The sequence below is a fragment of the Pelodiscus sinensis genome, chromosome 8 (assembly GCF_049634645.1).
Source record: "Pelodiscus sinensis isolate JC-2024 chromosome 8, ASM4963464v1, whole genome shotgun sequence".
NCBI lineage: Eukaryota > Metazoa > Chordata > Testudines > Trionychidae > Pelodiscus > Pelodiscus sinensis.
Window position 1 is genome coordinate 70,470,706 of NC_134718.1, and position 20,584 is coordinate 70,491,289.

The 20,584-nt window shown below is 50.1% G+C and overlaps 1 protein-coding gene across 2 annotated transcripts in view; it reads right to left on the bottom strand.

The window, feature by feature from the left end:
• SORCS3 (sortilin related VPS10 domain containing receptor 3) overlaps positions 1–20,342 on the bottom strand; it is a 499,588-nt gene extending 479,246 nt beyond the window's left edge. The window contains exon 1 of one of the 2 annotated variants that reach the window (XM_006135388.3): positions 19,369–20,342. In XM_006135388.3, the coding sequence (XP_006135450.2) occupies positions 19,369–20,124 (756 nt within the window). In that variant the 5' untranslated portion in view covers positions 20,125–20,342. Of the gene's footprint in view, positions 1–1,355; positions 1,421–19,368 lie in introns of those variants that run through there. The other variant, XM_075935518.1, reaches the window with a different exon arrangement.
• Between the last annotated feature and the right edge of the window lie 242 nt (positions 20,343–20,584).

A 20,584-nucleotide genomic window follows, 5' to 3' on the forward strand; every position in this document is an offset into this window, starting at 1 on the left:
CCCTGGAAGGGGTGGGGCTGAAGGCAGAAGGGGCGGGGCCATGCCACTCCAGCACTGCTGGGAGTATGACACATCCCTCTGTCCCTTAGACACATGCCCCTCTGGTGGGGATTTAAAGGGGCCCTTTAGTCTTACTGGAGCAATTGCCCCCTACCTAGTCCGCCTGGGTGAGACAGTCACTCCCAATGGCACCCAAGGGCTCCCACTCAGGGGTCGGTATCCCATTAGGGCTGAGCAGTGTGAAACAAGTACAGTAGCGAGACGATGGTTGTCCTCCCAGAAAGCCCCACGTCTAGTGTGATGATAGGAAGCACACAGGTGGCTGAGACGAAGCAGACAAGTCAGGTGCAGAAGCCCAAGGAAACAACAAAATTAGCAGCGTTTTGCTTAATTAGCTGTAATATCTTCAAGCCATCTACCTGGCCATATACTATGCTACACCACAGAATACACACACCCCACCTCTTGCAACAGAAGCAGACCCGCACCTGAAGAAAGAGAGAGTTGGCAGAAAGAGGGAGCTGTTCCATGAGGATATTAACTGCTCAGGTTTTGCAAGCAGAGTTAGTGGCATTAGTGGGAGAGGCATGGCTGGTAGCAAGACAAGCAGCACCTTGTAATTGTTTTAGGAGTATTTTGTTGGGGGGGGGGGGGGGAGGAGGGAAAAGGCAGATGAAGAAAACAGCATCAGGTGTTCTGCATTGATTTTGTCCTTGCTTTAACACACACAAAAAACCACCCACACAACAAACACTGGAAACACCACTCTCCCCTCCCAAAACGAAAAGCAATTTTGAAATCTGTCACCTATGTACTCCCACTGGCACTGTGCCTATTAATAATCCATCACAATATTACAGCCCTTCCTGTAGTTTGCAATATCACAATAGTACACACTTCTGCAGAACTCCCTACAAGTCTCCTTGCGAAGCCATTAATAAATAAAAATGCAATTCACCATATTCAATTTGTTGTTTAAAGGCTAAATATTTCATCAGAAATAATTCATTTTAAATAACCACGGAGGACTCCTCTTTCCCCCTCCCACCTCCAAAAAAATCCCCACTCCTGCATTTTGCCCATGCAGGAGATTAAATTACACTTCAAGTGTTGCATCGCAAATTGAGTTCTCACTGTAATGTTTATGGAGCAGCTCCTAGACCACGAGTCCCTACGGACTGACCGGGTAGCTGCTGGCTGGCTAGGGACATGCAAAACTTTGTTATGCTGCATAGGCAAGACCTGGGAAAGATTAGGAATGTAGGATCTGAGAGAACAGATCACAGCATTGCCTGTTTGCCACAGAAGGAGGAGAAAGCAAAAGGAGCATAGTATGAGAGCTAGCATGAACTTACAGAGTGTTTTTCCATCAGGCAGTAACCAGCCCTCCAGGTAAAGGCCCCTCTTGGGAACACTTCTGCTTTCTGAGAAGCCTCCTTTTCCCTGACTTCTGGGAGCCTTTTATTGGGCCCAAATGCTCATTGGATTAGCTGCCAAAGAGCCACTTAGACAGTTAATTACTTATAAGTGGGCCAGGATGTCCTCATTCTCCTTAAAGTAGCCCCTCATGTGTAGACTGAGCCTTGCCCCCCTTTTATTGGCCAAACCATGGCACCCCCATCTTCCAGATAGCAAAGCTCAGGCAGAGGATGGGTTAAGTGGCTTGTTCTAGGTCACCCAGCAAGCTATTCACCAAGACAAGAATAGAGCCAAGGTTTCCTGTATCCCTGCCCAGTACACTATCCACTAGGCCACACTGCCTACTGTGTAGTTACTATATGCACCATGTACAGTGATCCAGTGCCTGGGAAAGACAATGCCACTCCCTTCAAAGGACCTTCCAATCCCATCTTACCAAGGTGACTTACTCTGGTCAACAGTTTTCACTGCCACTTATTTTTGGGTGAAAAATGGCTGTGAGCTACATACAAATATGGACATTATATGTAGTTTTCATTAAAATTTTCCAATGTCAGGGTGAAAATCTAATTATTTTCACATTTTTGCCAAAATCATCCGTGTTCCACTTTTAAAGTTCTGTTTTCAGACCCTGAATATTTCTACTGAAAAAAAAATTATCTGAAAACCCTTTTTGAAAACCCACGTACATTTCAATCTTTCAGGCTGGTATTTCATCAAAACTGAAACATTGTCCAAGTTTTCTGCAGAAAAAAAAACCCCTACAACCTGAATGGATGATTTTGGACTAGGGCTAGTTCTTCTTAAGCACATGCCTAATGGTAAGTGTATGAACAGACCCACTGATGTCAATGAGAACTGTTGTACTTAACACTAAGCTAAGAATGGGGGTAGGGATAGCACAGCAGTTTGAATGTTGACCGGCTAAACCCAGGGTTATGAGTTAATCCTTGGGGGGGCCATTTAAGGATCTCAAGCAAATCTGTCAGAGATGGTTCTTGCTATAAGGGCAGAGGACTGGATTCAAGGTCCCTTCCAACTCTAGGAGATAGGCATAGCTCCATATATTATGCATGATCTTGCTAATTTGGGGCCTGCCTCAGACCTTACCTACATACTCCTTTTTCCCCATAGAGCTCAGTGCCCTGATAAAGATTTTTCCATTATTGTAGCTCCGCCGCCTGGAGGAATGATTCCTGATTTCCCTGGCGTCAGTGAGGTGACAACCAAGCTCCTGAATCTGAGCTTCACCAGATGTGGTTGTGTCTAGGCCAGTTTGGTAGGACAACACTGAGGAGATAGAACAGGTGCTGCGGTTTCATAAAAGAACGAACTCCAGATAATTGGCAGGGGAAGACACTAGTGTTTCAGAGCAATTGTCCCCCATGTACGGAACAGGGAAAGGGCTGTACAGAAATCCTGCGACAGCTCTTCTCCCATCCCCTGCTCCAAGAACTCCGCCTTTAGCAATGGTTCGTGCAGATGGCGTGTGTTAGTTAACAGCCCTAGACTAAGGCCAATGTGATGGATGATTTTTAAAGGGACGATTTGCTGCAGTAAGCTGCCAGCTTTTCTTAGAACCCCGGGCATCATACTCCCATTTCCCTGTTAGACACCTTGTGAGCTAAGGCGCCGTCCACGAGAACACTGCTCTGCAAAGCGATTCTTGCCGGCAGGCCCTTGGACGGCGTTGGGAGCAGACGGAAACGCTGCCTCTTTCCATGCAGAGCGCTGACCTACCGGATGACTTTGAGGCAGCTTTGCAACCGTTCGGTTTTGCTTTAATGAAGGAACAGTTTTGACACAACCCACTAGGAACAGATGTCCGGCCAGGCTGCCCCTTTGTTGCCAAACCCAGCAGACCCAACCATGGCGCATCGAGAGCCGGATGGTCACCAGCAGGCTGTTTGCGCTTGTTTGCAGCTAAGCACAAGCCCTGGGCAGGGGGAGGGGAGTTGCAGAGCACAGTTGCAATTTATCAATGGGATAAAACTCACTTACTAAACACAGTTCAATGTGCATAAGCTGCTTGCCTGATCTAACATAGCCATGTCCACAGCTGTCACTGGGCTGCTATTCTATTGTGAATGAGGGTCCACATGACGATTTCCTTATTTTATGCTCCGCACTATGAAAAAAGCAAACTCAGGAGCACGCGTAGAGGAGGCAGGAACTTCCGAAGTTTAATGCCCGCTCTGACAATCATTGGCTGGGTGGCTCAAAGCAGCTAGCTCAGGCCTCCGTTCTGCAATGCATTTATTTCCCCTAATAAAGCACGTGCTTCAGTGAAGTGCTTAAGTCCCATTAAAGCCAATGAACTAAAAAGTGGCCTTAAATGCTTGGATGAATCAGTGCTTAAACCTATTTGCACTTCAGTTTCTTGCAGGTAACATGGGAGCAATACCCACTTACATTATAACTATGTGTACTAGGCATGTGAATGGGTAAGCGGTTTACTCGTTAGCCAGTAAGCATCACCCTTAACTGTTACTGGGAGCAGTCCCCAGTCTGTGGCCAACCACGAGAGGAGGGCTGCTTTGACTGCCCCCGTTTAATCGGTTAACTGGTAAAACGAAACACGTAACCAGTAAATCGGAGTTCTCCATCCCTAATGCGTAGAGCATAAGCCACTATGCAATATGATTTTGTATTGTACAGTACCCGTACTACACTTTCCTCTAGATTTCTGTAATATTGCAAAAATGACATGGGCCATCCAGGTACCAGCTCATGTCAGGGCCCCAGGCCTCAGTGAACACTAACAAATGCATCCATAGAAGCCAGCCTGGCTCCCTATGACCAAATGCTGGATGCCAAACGAAGGTGTTGTCTCCTGCCCGAAAGGAAGGACTATTGAATCCAATATGGCCATCATGGAACAGAGACTTTGGCTTTGTCCGCCCTGGCACTTTTGTGGTTAAAAGTTGTGCATCGCTTATGGGTGTGAAACACACACACACACACACACACACACACACGAATGACAAAAGTTTAAACGATGAGAAGCAATTGGGGAAAGTGCTTCGGCAGTAGGCACAATGAAGCCACCTCCCCTTCTTGGAGGTGGTTGATTTATCACCCTTTCTCCGTGACGAGGAATTGCTCTGCTATTTACCTCCCAATGGCCTGGTTGCAGCAGCACAGCCATGCCATTGTAAGGTGCGTAGTGCAGACGTAGCCTGTGTCGGTTGCTCTCCCTACCAACACGAGAAGAAGTTTCATGCAGAAGGCGTATCGTAAGAACACCTACACTGGGTCAGACCAAAGGTCCATCTAGTTCAGGGTCCTGTCTTCCAACACTGACCAATGCCAGGTGCCGCCAGAGGGAAAGAACAGAACAGGGAATCAAGCGATCCATCCCCTGTCATCCATCCCCAGCTTCTGACAAACAGAGGCTAGAAATGCCAGCCCAGCCTGGCTAATAGCCATTGATGGACCCGTCTCTTCTGTTTGGACGCTAGGGAGATGACAATAAAAATCCCTAGCCAGAAGGATTTCGAGTATCATGATGTTTGGACTCTCAGGGTACGTCTTCACTGCAACGCTATTTCGGGATACCAGAGTAGCCCGAAATAGCTATCCCGCATCTTCACAGCAAGCCCGATATTTCAGGCTTGCTATTCCGTTGCCACTGTAAGTCTCATTCCACAAGGAGTAAGGGACGTTTAGGAATAGCGCTTTATTTCGAAATTTGGCGCTGTGTAGACAGAGGCTGTGTCTAGACTACATGGCTCCGACGACAGAGCCATGTAGATTAGGATTATAGGCAAAGGCAAATGAAGCCGCGATTTAAATGATCGCGGCTTCATTTAAATTTACATGGCTGCCGCGCTGAGCCGACAAACAGCTGATCAGCTGTTTGTCGGCTCAGCGCGCTAGTCTGGACGCTCCCCTGCTGACATCAAAGCCCTTTGTCAGCAGCCCCGTTATTCCTCGTGGGATGAGGTTTACCGGGGCTGCCGACAAAGGGCTTTGATGTCGGCAGGGGAGCGTCCAGACTAGCGCGCTGAGCCAACAAACAGCTGATCAGCTGTTTGTCGGCTCAGCGCGGCAGCCATTTAAATGTAAATGAAGCCGCAATCATTTAAATCACGGCTTCATTTGCCTTTGCCAAAACAACAAATCTACATGGCTCCGTCGACGGAGCCATATAGTTTAGACGTACCCAGAGCCAAATGACGTAATAAGCTATTTTGAAATACACTCAAAATAAGCTACACAGCTTGCATAGCTCAAATTGCGTAGCTTCTTATGAGCTCTGGGTACAGTGTAGACGCCCCCTAAAGAGGCAAAAATCCCTACATCACAGCAGGCATTTCCAGGACTAGCCAGGGTTAAGCCTAATCAACACACGGAGCTGGGATGTTTCAGCAGCTCTGTCACCATCTGAAACCTAAGACTGCAACTCATTTGTGTGTACATTTGTGTGGTCTTCGGTGGGAGCCCTAAGGTGCAAACTGACCGGTGAGGGCACATTTTTTAAAGTTTTGGGCATTTGAGGGGTGGGGCTGCGAGGAAGAGGAGAGCAGAATATAAACCATCCTTCTCCCATTTTACGTTGAACCCAATGCAGATGCGGTCTGCTACGGCACATCTACCCAGCAAGGTGAAACTCGAAATACGCTAGTTGTGTCACATCGAAATAGCTTCTTTCGACTTTTGGTGCTGAGATTTCGAGATAGAGCACTCTTCCCCCTACTTCCCTTACTCCTCAGACAATGAGGGTTACAGGAGTCGGAATGAGAAGCCCGTTCTTTCGAATGTATTTCGAAATAACAGGCTCGCCATGTAGATGCACATTACATGATTTCGGAATACCTGACGTTATTCTGAAATAACACTGCTGTGTAGACATAGCTCTAGTCTATGGAACCTGGCCGTGAAATGGGCCGGTCTAGTTTCAGTGTCCAAGGCCCAACAGTAAAATGAAAAACGCGACTAGCATGAGCCGTGCAAAATAAAGGAGGTTTTATAAAAGTGATCCTTCTTGAATCATAGAATCATAGAATCATAGGACTGGAAGGGACCTCGAGAGGTCATCGAGTCCAGCCCCCCGCCCTCAAGGCAGGACCAAGCTCCATCTACACCATCCCTGACAGATGTCTATCTAACCTGTTCTTAAATATCTCCAGAGAGGGAGATTCCACCACCTACAGTGCTATAAAACTGATCCTTCTTGAAGGCCTAGCCAGAAGGATTTCGAGTATCATGATGTTTGGACTCTCAGGGTACGTCTTCACTGCAACGCTATTTTGGGATACCAGAGTAGCCCGAAATAGCTATCCCGCATCTTCACAGCAAGCCCGATATTTCAGGCTCGCTATTCCATTGCCCCGTAAGTCTCATTCCACAAGGAGTAAGGGACGTTTAGGAATAGCTTTATTTCGAAATCTGGCGCTGTGTAGACAGAGCCAAATGACGTATTAATGGCAAGGAGGTAGATTTATTTCGATCACCTTTGGTGGGTCGTGAGGACGCCACTTACATGTGAATTGGGACCCAGTGGAACAAAGCCCTTATAAGTGACACTGGATTCTGGCCTGTGAGTCCCAGCCTGACAGCATCACTTTAAAGGGAGAGGCAGACGTGCTGGCATCCATTTCTGCTCTCTCCAGCTCATGGCAGGATCGATTACTTAACCAGCGGTCTAAAGCTTTAGTTAATCCGGCAGGAATTTATGCAGCCTGGCAGGGAGGTGACCCGTTCAGTTCCATGGACCTAAATAAATAGAATCGAGTTCTCCCGACAATAGCAGCGTGCTCATCTCTGGCTGGGAGCTCTCGGGACGGACCCTGCCCTAGACTCCAGCCCTGCAAACCCCACACAGTCACATCCCTCCTTGGGATTCAACTCCAGGGGCTCACGCAATGGATGTGAATTGCTACCTGGAAACCAGGAGCGTTAGACTCCCGGGGGGTCATTGCCTCTGATGTGGGGCTGGGGTTTGTTTTCTAATTTCTCTGGAAAGACGCATTCATCATCCCTTCCCCACTCCTGGCAGGAGGTGGCAAAGCCCAAGGGAAATGAACCAGCACGAGTCCAGCGCAAGTATCACCCTAGTGGGAGAAGGTTTAAATCAACCATTTACGTGAAATCTCTGTGGGCTTCCTCACGGCCACCACTGCCCTTCAGAGAATTCCCAGCCCACAATCTAGGGCCCACCAAGGAGAAAGAGCAAACTTGACTGGCATCCTGCCCAGTGGAGACTCAGCTACACCCCCGTGTCAGAGAATCAGCAAATACCAAAGGGGAAGGATCCCCGTCATCTGATCCCAACAGCGCTCTCTGGTCTTTGGTCCATGAAGGGGTGGGATCGGGGGAGGCTTCAAACTCTGCCCGTGAACAAGAATCACCATGGTTACCTGCTGATTGTTCTTGGCACAGCCGGCGCTCGGTGTAGGCACACAGAGGCCTTGCTTAGGGCTACACGCCGCTCAAGGGGATGCGGGGGGGGGAGGGGGCTATTTGCTTTTTATTATGAGGGGGACAGAAGTATTCCTGTTAGGGGCCCCAATCGGAATCCAGCATCAGCATTTGTCGGGGGCTGAAAAAGCCAGAGCAACAGCTCCATTATGCTTGGGGTGGGGCCAGTCCGTTAGCCAGATGGTGGGGAGGGGGCAGAGCCACCCTCACCCCCAGCGCCCCCTTTCAGACCACAGGCACTCAGAGAGGGGCAGGCTACAAGGGAGCAGGTAAGCTCCCCTCTGGGATCCACTCTAGCCCCTTCTCAAATGTCCAAGACACAAGGAAATTCTTCCCATTGTTGCCCCAGCCAAGTTCCCGCTTAGCTGCGTGGCAGGGCCTCGGGGCCGCAGTGGGGAGAGGTGTCTCCCCGCAAACCCCAGGGGAGGGGCGGAGACACCCCACCCACCAGCCGCAGCATGGAGCTGCCACAGGCAAGGGAGCTCTGTGCTGCAGCCGGTGGCGAAGGGTCAGCGCAGTAGCTCCAGCCCCTGTGGGTGAGAGCAGCACATGCAGTGCACTGGCCGAACCCCACTCCCCACCCCTCAGATACCTGCTGGCCACTTCTGGGGTGCAGCGTGGTGCTTCCAGACAGGCCGGCGCCTGGCAGCCTGCCTTAGCGCTATTGCCCAGCTAAGCCTCAGCCATGTGTCAGATGGGGGAACTGCTACTCAGTTCGGGTATATCTACACAGCAAAGTTATTTCGAAATCACTTTCCTAGCGTCTACACAAGCCAACTGCTATTTCGAAATGAATTCGAACTAGCGGAGGGCTTCTTTCGAAATTGGTTAACCTCATTCCACGAGGAATAGCGCCAATTTCGAAACTGCTATTTCGAAATAAGCGCTGTGTAGACACTTATTTTGAAATAGGGGGCCTCCAGCCCTTCCCAAGGTGCCCTGCTGGCCACCCAGGCAACAGGGTAACTTCTGACCTGATGCTCTGCCAGAACTAGTTCCAGCTGGCCTTAAATGTGAGTCAGAGTCCAATTAGTGTGGACACGCTGTTTCGAAATAGCAAAAAGCTCTTCCGAAACGCATTTTGTGTGTAGCCGCGTTATTTCGAAATAAGCTATTTTGAAATCACTCTTTCAAAATTAGCTATTTCGAAATGACGCGGCAGTGCAGGCATACCCTTCCATCAGACAGCTCGGTTTTATTGTTTAGTTCAGTATTTTCTATCCCTGCCAGCCCTGGCCTGGCCGCTAAGACCAACCAAGGCAGCAGACCTCGCCCCGCCCCCGACAGAGGGATGTTTTATGCCTTTAAACCTTCATCTGTGCATTCAAGGGAGCCCTCAGAATCCCCTCAGGCTTTCGTTGTTGCTGGAGCTTCCCGAGTGGCCAGGTACATCCGCCCCGTGCCTTTTCCCTGAGGAGGCGAGGTGGCCCAAGGCCTCCACCGGTCCAGGAGTCCGGCAATAGCAGGGCAACAGTCGGTGTCTTCACCCCCGGGCCAGCCGGAGAAAGCAACATTACCGGCCTGGATGAAAGACAATGCGGTGAGGTGCTCCCGCCGGCCTGGCTTCCCTCTGCAGTTTGAGGAATATGTGACCAGTGTGAGAGCCCATTCCAGCCCTTGCCCCGCCCGGCCTACCCTGGCAGGGGCACCTAAGGCCTGTGCGGCTCCGTGCCACAGTGACGGGCGCAATGAAAGGCAGCAGGGGACGGTTCCGGCAGCAGGAGCCTCTCCCCACTCTAAGCGCCTCTCTCCAGGCTGGCCAAGGCTCCAGCAGCAGGGCAGCAAGGGGACGCTGCCCTGCTAATGCTACCAGCCTGGGTGGGGGATTCACTGCTTGGGTACCTAGCGCAGGGGGGTTCAAACGACGGGTCGGGGCCCAGGACTGGGGGGTGGAATGTCGGGCGCTGGGTCTTGGTGCTGCAAGGGGGATCAGGTGAGCAGTGGGGGGGGGGGGCTAAGGCAGCTCCCTGCTTGTCCTGGCACCGCAAACTGGGCTGCACCCCAGAAGTGGCCGCCAGCAGGCCCCGCTCCTAGGTGGGGGGAGAGCGCACAGGGCTCCACGCACCACCCCTGCCCCGAGCAATCGCTCCGCACTCCCATTGGCTGGGAACCGGCTGGCGGCTGCTTCTGGGGAGCAGCATGGCCTGCGGTGCCAGGAGAGGCAGGAAGCTGCCTTAGCCCCCTGCTGCATTGCTGAATGGGAGCCGCTCAAGATAAGCCCCTAGTGCCCCAGACCTACCCCCCCCCCAAAGCTGGAGTCCCTTCCTACAGCCCAACTCCCATCCTCAGCCCAACCCCAGAGCACACATTCCAGTCAAATTATGCTGAGTCGCGGGATCAATCATTTTCTTCAACTGGGTCATGAGAAAAAAAGTTTGAACGCCGCTGCCCTAGAGAGCTGTGGCAGGTACGAACCTGATGTGTTTTGACTCCACTTGCCCCCGCAGTGCCTCGCCCTCTACGCTGCTATTTCTACCCAGCCAGGGGGATGTGCAGCGCCTGTCCTCTACCTGCCACCATCGGCTCAGCCCTGCCCTCAGAGAGGAGAGAGGGAGCACAACACTGCAGACAGGAGACAGGCGGGTGTGATGAATGCATCTCGGCCAGCACACCGGGGATGGAACCAGAATCCTGCAGAGCAAAAGATCCCTGAGTCCCAACCTCGGGGCTGTAACAGACTCTGATCCTTTGAGAACCAGGCACTGAGGCAGATCTTTAACACTCGCCCATCCCTGTGTCACAGTGGTCCAGACAAGGGACTAGAAAGGAAGAATGGGAAGTCAGGGCTGATGCTGAAGGGAAAAGGAACTGGTCTGCAGTGACTCTTTGCAAAGCTGCAAGGGTGAAGAGCAAGAGTCTTTCTGCCTGCTGGGAAGAGACAAGGGGGTATGTTCCAAGGAGCCAGGGGAGTATATGGGCCAGAGGGTCCTCAGTGGGTTGACAGCAGGCGGAGGAGGGTTACGGGCTGGCAGAGGAAACGAGGAAGAGCTGACTTTCCTACCCCAGCCTAGGACTAGACTATTGGCCTCCAGCGCTCGAAGAGTTAACTGCCTCCCCTTTCCAATCCAGTCCCCAGCTGCTGGGGAGCTCCTAGAGATTTTGCAGGTGGAGGATTCAGGATGGAGGGAAGGATTTGGGGCAGTGGGAGTAGATGAGCTTCCCGAGCCACCCAGATCCTATCTTCAGGGGCAGGCAGTAATGACAGAGAAACCAAAGGGGAGAAGACAGCAGGCGCATCCACAGACTGGATCTGCAGCGGGAGCAGAAAGCCGTGTGTGCACAGACCTCCCCCCTCACTGAGCAAAGGAAACCTCTTCGGGCTGGAATTGCACCGAGCCAAAGGCGCCCTGTGAATTTCCAGGATGAATATTTTAGCAACATCCATTTTCCAGAACGTCTTTTCCAGCCCCCTGCGTCCCCCTCCCCATTCTTGCAGCACTGCGCTGTGTTTTATGAAATGTCCACGCTCCCTCTAGTGTCAGGCGCCACACAGGCGATGCGTTTTCAGTCTGCAGAACCCGAGAGCTCTAATTTCCAAAGCGTTTGCCCTGAGGTTCCGTGGGGTCACGTTAGAGCTAATTAAAAGCGAGGCTATTCTGGGCAAGGAGGCCCCATGATGCTTTTCAGAGCCGCCTGGCTGCTGTTTCCGTTTCGGGAGCTGGGATAAAGGAGGAAACAGCCACAATAATGTTTGGATGTTACTGCCTGGGACTTTGTTCCAGTTCATTTCAGTGGGAGAAGTATTACCTCCTGCCCATTTCGGAATAAAAACATACAATGTTGCAATCCTTTCACTTCGGCCTTTCTTGATTTACCTTTGTATTCCTGGAGTTTGATGGCCTATAAAATGGGGAATTTCCCCTAACTGGTGTGTGAATTATTCATCGTAGTGATAGTGCCCTTTTTGAAACCTTGTTACAAACGTTAGCTAATTAATTCATCCTCACATTATCCCTGAATGTACCATTTTCCAAGTGGGAAACTGAAGCAGAGAAAAAAGGCTTGGATTTTTAAAAGAACCTAAGGGAGTTAGGATTTGGGTACTTATGTCCTGGAATACACTTGGAAAACCCCAGATTCAAAGTCAGAGCCTGCATTAGATCCCAGCTGTACTGGTTCTCTGATCAAGCCAATATAATTTCATTATTCCCTGGAAGACTAGTGCATGAAGGTAAAGTGTGGTGCAGAAGAACCATGAAGTGAAAAGGGACTATGAACTAAACATGGAACTGACCAAACTCATTTCACCATCCAAGCTGAAAAAGTAAACAATCTGATAAAGTCACTACAACTACAGGAGTAGAGGGCCCGGCGGTAAGAATGGCAAGGGGTATTTTAAAATCACAATGTTGCAGCCACATCCTCTGTGGACAGGTTCTCTGCATCTGTTTGGTTTTCCAAGACTAAAGCCATACAGCAAAACAAAATCTAACTACTTTTCCTTACAATCATCTCTCAAAGGCATCCAATTGTTGATCTGTGGCGGCAGCGGGGAACCAGTGTCGGATGATGCTGACACAGCTGTCAGTTTGGGACCCTGCATGGCAAGTGGGACTCTTGGAAAGTCATAGTGTGCTCCGGTGGGGTGGGGGCATATTGGAAGAGAGAATCCAGGCAGGGCAGAGGGGTCGAAGGGGAGAATACCATGCACCCGTACAATGCTGCAGGGCAGCTGATTACCTGATGGGGGAGGGAGTTGGACACACACAACTCTGGAGGGATGGGGGCGCAAGTAATAACATAGGGCTACATTCCTGCCTCTCAAGCAAAGCTCAAGTTAAAGGGAAGCGCTGTGTTTGGAGGTCATCAGAATCTTTCCCTAGGACACCTTTACAAATGACTGAAGCTACTACATCCTCTTGCATTCAACCCCCCCTGCCCTGTTGCAATCCAGTGGGTCCAGAAAGTTCACAAACCCACTGGCCCAACCTCCATTTCCTCTGCCCATCTAGGAACCACTGCAGAGAAAGCCATGCAGAAAGCTACACGGCATGCAGGAGCTGGATAGCCTCCAGTGATCCTCATGGGTCCCTCCCTCGCCTTCAGCTCCTGTGCTGTGAAATATCCCAGGCCAAATCCTCAGCCAGTATAAATCAGACCCGCTCTAGTGACTTCAGCGGAGCTACATCTGCCCCATTGTGGATTTTCTATGGCTGCAGGATTTGACCCACAATGCTTTTCATCTCACACATCGCTGCCAATTAACTGGTCCTAACAGCCCAGGGCAGACCACACGTGACACCTCAAACCCAAACCAGATTCATTTCCAACCTGACCAGAGCCCTACCAGCCCCTACAATTTGGATACAAAACCAGAACTGGCCCAGTATCGGTTTGAGATCCTTATGAGCCTTCTTGGCATCTTGCCATCCTCATACTAGACTCCACACTCCAGCTTGACCTCAAAGGCAAAGCTAATTTGGATCTGTCTCTCAGTGCCACCTCCCTTCACAACATGCACCTGAATCAGAGCAGAAAGGATTTCTAGCCCCCTGCCCCATTTTACAGAGGAGTCATAAAGAGCTTACATAACCTGATCCTGTAGCCCTTGTTACCAGTAAATCTCTTACTGGCTGCCAAATTGGGTCCCATGTAATTTTCCCAAAGTCACACATTAAGCGAGTGAAGCCAAGGTAAGAACTCTGGACTCTTTAGCTCCTTGTGCTGCATTCTAACCATTCGACTTCAACACTCCCTAGATGTTACCACTGTATTATTAGCCAAAATCGCCACCTCTTCATCCAGTTATAATCCTGGTCACTTGATCAGATGTATTTCCATGATACCTAGAATACAAGACATACCTCTGTCTCTGCTTCACCTGAACTCATCTGAACTCCCCTACCTATCCTCCATTTTCTATCCAACTGAAACAAACTTCCAAGTCATCTTTTATTGCAGGCAGATGACTCTTCTCATTAAACACACAGTTGGTTCTGTCCGCATTTAAATCACTACAAAATCTTGAGTGTAAATCATTGTCATAAGTGTAATCATTGACCTTACTGGGTCAGACCAAAGGTCCGTCTAGCCCAGTATCCTGTTTTCTGGCAGAGGCTAATGCCAGATGCCCCTGCAAGATGCCCCAAAGGGCGTGAACAGAACAGGGAATCATCAAGCGATCCCTCCCCTGTCATCCATTTCTAGCCACTGACAAGCAGAGTCTAGGGACACCATTCATCCTGGCTAATAAGTATTGATGGATTTATTCTCCATGAATTTATCTAGTTATTTTTTGAACCCTGTTAAAGTCCTGGTCTTTATAGCATCCTCTGGCGAGGAGTTCCATAGGTTGGCTGTGAGCTGCATGAAGAAATACACCCCCATCCTGCATTCTTTGTGCATTGAAAACTTTTGGACTACACTGTGAAACTGACAGCAACCAGAAAATTGAAAACGACCAAGTCACTTTTCAACCCTGGTCTACAATAGCTGTTGTGGCCTCTGATTGTAACTAGGGTGTAAGGAAAGACCATCTACAGTCTTGAACAGGTTCCGATGCGGCACAGGAATGCAGCAGCAAGCCCCTTAAAGTTTCTTTCCCTGAGATATTAATCCAATTTTTCAGTGAAACCAGCCTGGAGATAAGTAATTGGAAGGAAGTATCCACCGGCTCTTTTTGCATGCCCTCCTGACACAACACAAACCTCAAAAACAATTACAGCATGTCAGCTTTCCATTTTTATTTCTCCACCCCCGCCCCCTTTGAAATATTAATTAAAAACTTTTTTTCCTGGCAAAGTCCCAGGAAATGATTTTAGTGCCAGCCTTCACTACTAGGCATAGTAGAGAAGGGAAATGCATTAAGATATTGTGACACAGAAGCTAATTCAAGTGGTGAGGCGACTACTGTCCATAGCCAAAAACCATCTGAAAAAAACAATTTGGTTAGCACAGCGATTGAAATATCTCCCAAGAGCAATACAATTAATCTGATCACACTGCCACGATCTTGCGCATTGGAAGGAAACGTTTTAGAATGCAACCCAAGTGGAGCACTCCAGCAGTAATGCATTCTTGACAGCCAACACCTGCACTTCCTGACTAATCCTTAGAATCCTTTTTCAGCACAGAGCTATCCATTTGGAATTATAAATATTGCCCTTTCCTGTTTTCCCCACTACATACTGCATTGTTAGGCACCTTCATTAAAAGCCCCCTGGCACATATTACAGCCATCGGGCTCTCCCTGCTTGTAATTCACCACTGGGAAGGTGAGCAATATCCCGATGACAAACAATTTGTATGTTAGCATCTTGGCAAGCTCATCAGATTATTGCCAAAGGCATTTGTTAGAGTCACTCCTGAGTATGAGCTGACAGCAAAGCAAGTTCTTAGACCGCTTGTCATTTGCTGGGGTCATTTGTCAGTCCATTGGGTGGGAGGCGTCATTTGCACAAGGAGAGGGAAAGAATTCTGCTGCTGCTGGGTATCCACATGATCGACAGGGGTCTGCTCTCTCCCTACCTCCTGGTTTATGTGTGGAACTCGCATCTACACCAGCCAGAGCAGATAAAGCATGAAAAGGATTTCTGGATCATTGTCATGGGGCTAGGCCCTAAGACCAAAAGGGCCATAGAGAAGTCCTCCAGGAGGTTAGAGTGGCTAGGAGGAAACTAGCCAATCAGGGGCCAGAGGGGACTATATAAGAGGAACTGTCAGATTAACTGCAACTCAGACTTGGAAGGGAGAAGGTCTGGGTGGCTGGTTGACAGAACCAAGGACAGCTCAGAGTGGGGAGCTGTTTAGGACTGTCTCCAGAAGGAGCAGTCCTGGAAGCACCACTCTCTTACTGAGTGGGGAAACAGATTGAGAGACTGGACTAGACTCTATTCAGAGAGACTCTCTACAGAGGGCATTGGGATGGGCCCTTGATAGACATATACCTCAGAAGGGGTTTGTGTTTCACATGAGGCTGCGTGTAGCCGCGCGGCACGGGGTTCGCACTAGCCGGCTTTTAAAAATGGCGGCGCCGGCTTTATGCTAATGAAGCCCGGGAAATTCAAATCCCGGGCTTCATTAGCAAGTTCGGTATGCATACATTACCCCCCTAGTTCGAACTAGGGAGGTAGTGTAGACATACCCCAATTTACCAGTAGAAATGTCTGTCTTCTGTCCAATGTAAAATCCTCCCTTTTTCAAATTCAGTCCCTTATGTCACACCAACCCCCTCATAATGGATGTGCAGAGAGAGTTTGCAAACCCCTCAGGGATCAGTAATATCTTGTACTTCCACAGCAATTGCCATCAGAGGATCTCTGTGTTTTATAAACAGACATAAATTCTACTCCTCTGTGGCATGACCCTGATTCCACAGGGAAGACGAGGTGACAGGTTTTAAACAAATAAAAGGAAGTTCTTCTTCACACAGCACACAATCAACCTGTGGAACTCCTTGCCTGAGGAGGTTGTGAAGGCTAGGACTATCAAAGAGTTTAGAAGAGAACTAGATAAATTCATGAAGGTTAAGTCCATTAATGCCTATTAGCCTGGATGGGTAAGGAATGGTGTCCCTGGCCTCTGTTTGTCTGAGCGTGGAGATGGATGGCAGGAGAGAGAAGGCTTGATCATTACCTGTTAGGTTCACTCCCTCTGGGGCACCTGGCATTGCCCACTGTCGACAGACAGGATCCTGGGTTGGATGGACCTTAGGTCTGACCCAGTATGGCCGGTCTTACAAGAGATGTTAATAGCCTTGCCTAAGGTCACAGGAGACAAGAGCAGAACCCAGATCTCCTGCTCCCCGCCCTTTGTTTCTATCTCAAGACCACCAGGAAGCCAAAGTTTGACTCTTGGGAATGTGACGTTTTTCAGTGACACTGAAATTCTCTTTTCTTTTTTAAAAAGGGGAAGCAGCTTATCAAAATCCCGAGTAACACCATGCATTGAATTTGCAGGTCTCTCCTTTGACAAAGGGCTTGAGGTTAATGTATATTCCTAACCAACATCCGGATCTTGTGGTTCCCAATATTTTCTTTTGTCTCTGAAAATCAGTTGGGTTGTAAGAAGCTCCTTCCACAAGTGTTCGCTTTGAAATATGTTGTTTCACTAAACAGTTTAAAAAAAATCAAAACACTCTCCCAGGCAAGAGAGCTCAGACTTTAGATCAATGTCAAGGAGAGCAAGAAGGGGAAAGGTATAGTCTGCTTCCCTACTCATTACTTTGGTAGACTGAGAACTGACTCATATACATATGCCCTCTTCACTGCCCAAGACTTCCAGCACAATGACGGGGCATGAGTTAATATCCTCCAAGTATTTCCAATTTCCTTTCCTGGGGCCTTACTCCTATGGCCAGTTGTGAAAATATGTGATTCAAGTTTTAGATTAGGCAGCAATGCAGTCTGGCTGGTCAGAGATATCATAACCCTTAGCCCTAATCTCAGCTAAACTACTGTTTCATTGTGTGAGCTTGGACAAATTGTTTGACCTCCTTGTACCAGATTCAACCCAACTGGAAAATTGGGTAGAAGCAAGACTGCGGGGCAGTATCAGGCACTCCATCTGCCTGTCCCTGGTAATATACGAAAGCACCTCCATCCAGCGTCAAGTTCAAGCATTTAATTTTGCCTATAGACTCACACAATGCACTGCCTTAAAAAAAGCAACAATGATTAATGACAAGCTATTGTGTGCATTCCCGAAAAGGGACAATACAGAAAACTAAGTGGTAAGTAACAAACCTCACATCTGACAAATCATGGATGGGTAATACTATTATTTACTAGTGCACTTCCTTGTCATTTCCACGAGCACCTGTCAGTTCTTCACTACAGTAAATACAGCCCCAGAAGTAGTGAAAAGGTCTCCATGCCCATAGTCATGACAGAGGCAAGACCTTAGTGAAAAGCCCTGAGCCATCTGACAGTTTGTAATTGATTAGCCTTATCAGTGATGTGAAGTTAAAACAATAAATAAAGCTACGTATTTAAATGACACATTTCAACAAAAGGGAGATCTAAGCAAAGAAGATTTTAAAAATCCCTTTCTGAAATGCAGCTTGAAAAAACACCTTTATTTCCAAAATGCCTGAGAAGGCATCCCCTGTTCTAGGTTAATACGACATACAAATAAGTATTAGAAACCCAAATGAAAACAAGAAACAGTGCTGCCAGACTGATTTTTCCCCCCCACTCCATTCCTTCACGCATTTTTACAGAAGCCTATGGATAATGCAATGCTAAAACAGACCATGGGCAGCTTCCAAAGAATGTTTGTTATTGTGGAATTCATGTCTAGCGAACACAGCTCCCTTCAAAAACTGGATAAATCTAGGTACCCCCTAGCTAGCTGTCTGCATTATTAGATGAGAACAAATAAATAACAGTGAACTAAAACTTCCATTGGGGAAAGCATAGAGAGATGGCTGAATTGTACACCATGCAGCTATGATACATAAGAGACGCCGGCCCCAGATGGTCATTCAACTCCGGGTATAAGGATCTGGACATTCCACTTTATACTTCTAATTGCGTTTTGCACATTTGCAACATAGGCGAACCAAGAACCGGGGTATTTGCAAGGCAGGGACTAGCCGTCATCATCCAAATAATGGAACCATTGTCAACCTGTAAAAAGGTTTCCTGGATCCTTTACACTATGCCTGCTTTCCGGCTGTATGGCCCGGTGGAAACAGCATGTCTTATATCAGGTTAAAATACAATTGAAATTCCCTTATAGCTGTCCAGGGAGCATTGGAGAGCACGAAGCTAGCTCGGGCAGCGGTTGCTAACATAACAAAGCCCCTTTCATCGCGCCAGCCAGCCGGCAGACTTTGGGAGGCTGTTGCTTTTCAAGAGCGCCACCTTTTGGCGCACACCGTGCGCGGCGAGTTCCCAACACAAACTTTCTGGGGTGCCACGAGTAATTTTTAAATGGGGCATGTGTTGACTGGGGGGGGGGAGGCATTCTACGACCATTGATTTTTTTTTTAGTATTATTAGTGTGTTTCACCTCCTTTGCGCCTCTTTCACACCCATTCAGCGGCGTGTGGCTTTTTTTGCGGCGGAATGAACGCGGGTGCGCTGCTTTAAGTCTACGTTAGAGGCTTTACAAAAACAACAACTGCACACCATTCATTGTCCAGCACCAAGCCACGGAAACGGGTCAAGGTCTGTATTACATATAGAGAGAGAAACAACAGACGGGAATTCAATTGGATCAAGGCAGGGCAAGCCAAGCCAGGAGGAATCTCTCTGCTTCTCTCTCCCCTCCCCATGGAGAGGGGAGGGAAATTAGGTTCGAACAAATCCTCCAGTTTAACTTCAGAGCGAGCGCAGATTGCGCGTTCTTTCTGCCGACTAGGCGCGCACAGGCCGCAGCCGCGCACCGCTCCTCTGGATCTAGGGGGTTTGTTTTGGCTCCTTCGTTTTCCCCCCAGACCAAACTTTCCCTTTCCCCCGCCGGGCGTGAAAGAGGCAGCCGCGTTTCTAGACAAACTCCCTGGAAGGCGCTGGGTGCCTGGGCACAGACCAGCCCTGCCTGGGCGCGCACACCCCCCAGCCCAGCCCAGCCCGCAGTACTCACGCTGCTGTTGTGCCCGGACCAGTGCACCATGGCTTGGTTGTGGGCCGAGTCCCCGGCCAGGGCGAAGGTGGTGCTGCTTAACCGGAGCTCCTCGCCGCCTCGCAGCTTGGCCACTTTCCCTTCCTCTTTGGAGCCGTGAGCCCGAGTCACTTTCTGCCCTTCCGTCCAAGGGGCGCCCGCTCCGCCGAGCTCGGGGGCGAAAAGCTGGCGCCCCCCGCTGCTCCTCCTGGCCCTGGGCAGCCGGGGGTGGGAACCAGGCCCGTCGCCTTCCCTTTGGGCATCTCCCGGAGGCAGCCTCCGCTCCCGGCCAGCGGCGGCGGCTCCCCTGGCCGTGCCCAAGCGCTGCCCGGAGGGAGGCATCCCGTGCGCCTTCCCAGCCCAGCCGGCCCCCTTGGCCAAGCTGCCGGGCGCATCCCCAGCGCCCCTCGCCCCGTCCACCCAACCCAAGCCCCGGTCCTCTTCCAGCACCACAGCCAGCGCCGCCTCCTCTTCTTCCCCGTCCCATCCTCCGCCGGGCTTCTCCCGCAGGGCGGCTTCTTCGCCGGCGGCTCCCGCGTCCCGGCGCCTCGGCCAAGGCAGCAGCAATCCCCGCGGCGGCTCCTTCGCCCGGGAGGAGGAGGAGGAAGAGGAGGATGAAGACGAGCCGGATCCGCAGGTGATTTCGGCGCTAGCGAAGCCGCCAGCGACGAGCCAAAGCCATGTCCAGGCGAGCAGAGCGAGGCGGCAGGCTGCGGACCAGCCGGGCCCCCTCTCCATGCCGTGCCGGCGGAGTTGGGGAGTTTGGGGGGGCTCTTTGCAGGAGCGGGGAGGGGGCCGGGGGAGCAGGAGGACTGGGATGTGTGAAGGCTCCTCTTCGCCTTCTCAGCCGCGGAGACGGTGGCCAGGAGGGGGGGAAAAGCCCAACTCTCTGCCGGGGAGTTGGAGCCGCTCTTGGCTCTTGGTGGGTTTTTTTTTTTTTTTTTGAAAAAGTGCTTTTCAGTGAAACTGTTCACGTTCGAGGATTTGATCAAGTGAGCGGGTTACACCACGCGGGGGAGGAGCCGCTGCCGAGATGTAACTCGCCATTCGCCAACCACGCGGCGTTTCCACGGGCGGAGTTCGAGAAGGGTCGCCTGGCATTGCGCGTGACGTGTGTGTGTGTGTGTGTGTGTGTGTGTGTGTGTGTGTGTGTGTGTGTGTGTGTGAGAGAGAGAGAGAGAGAGAGAGAGAGAGAGAG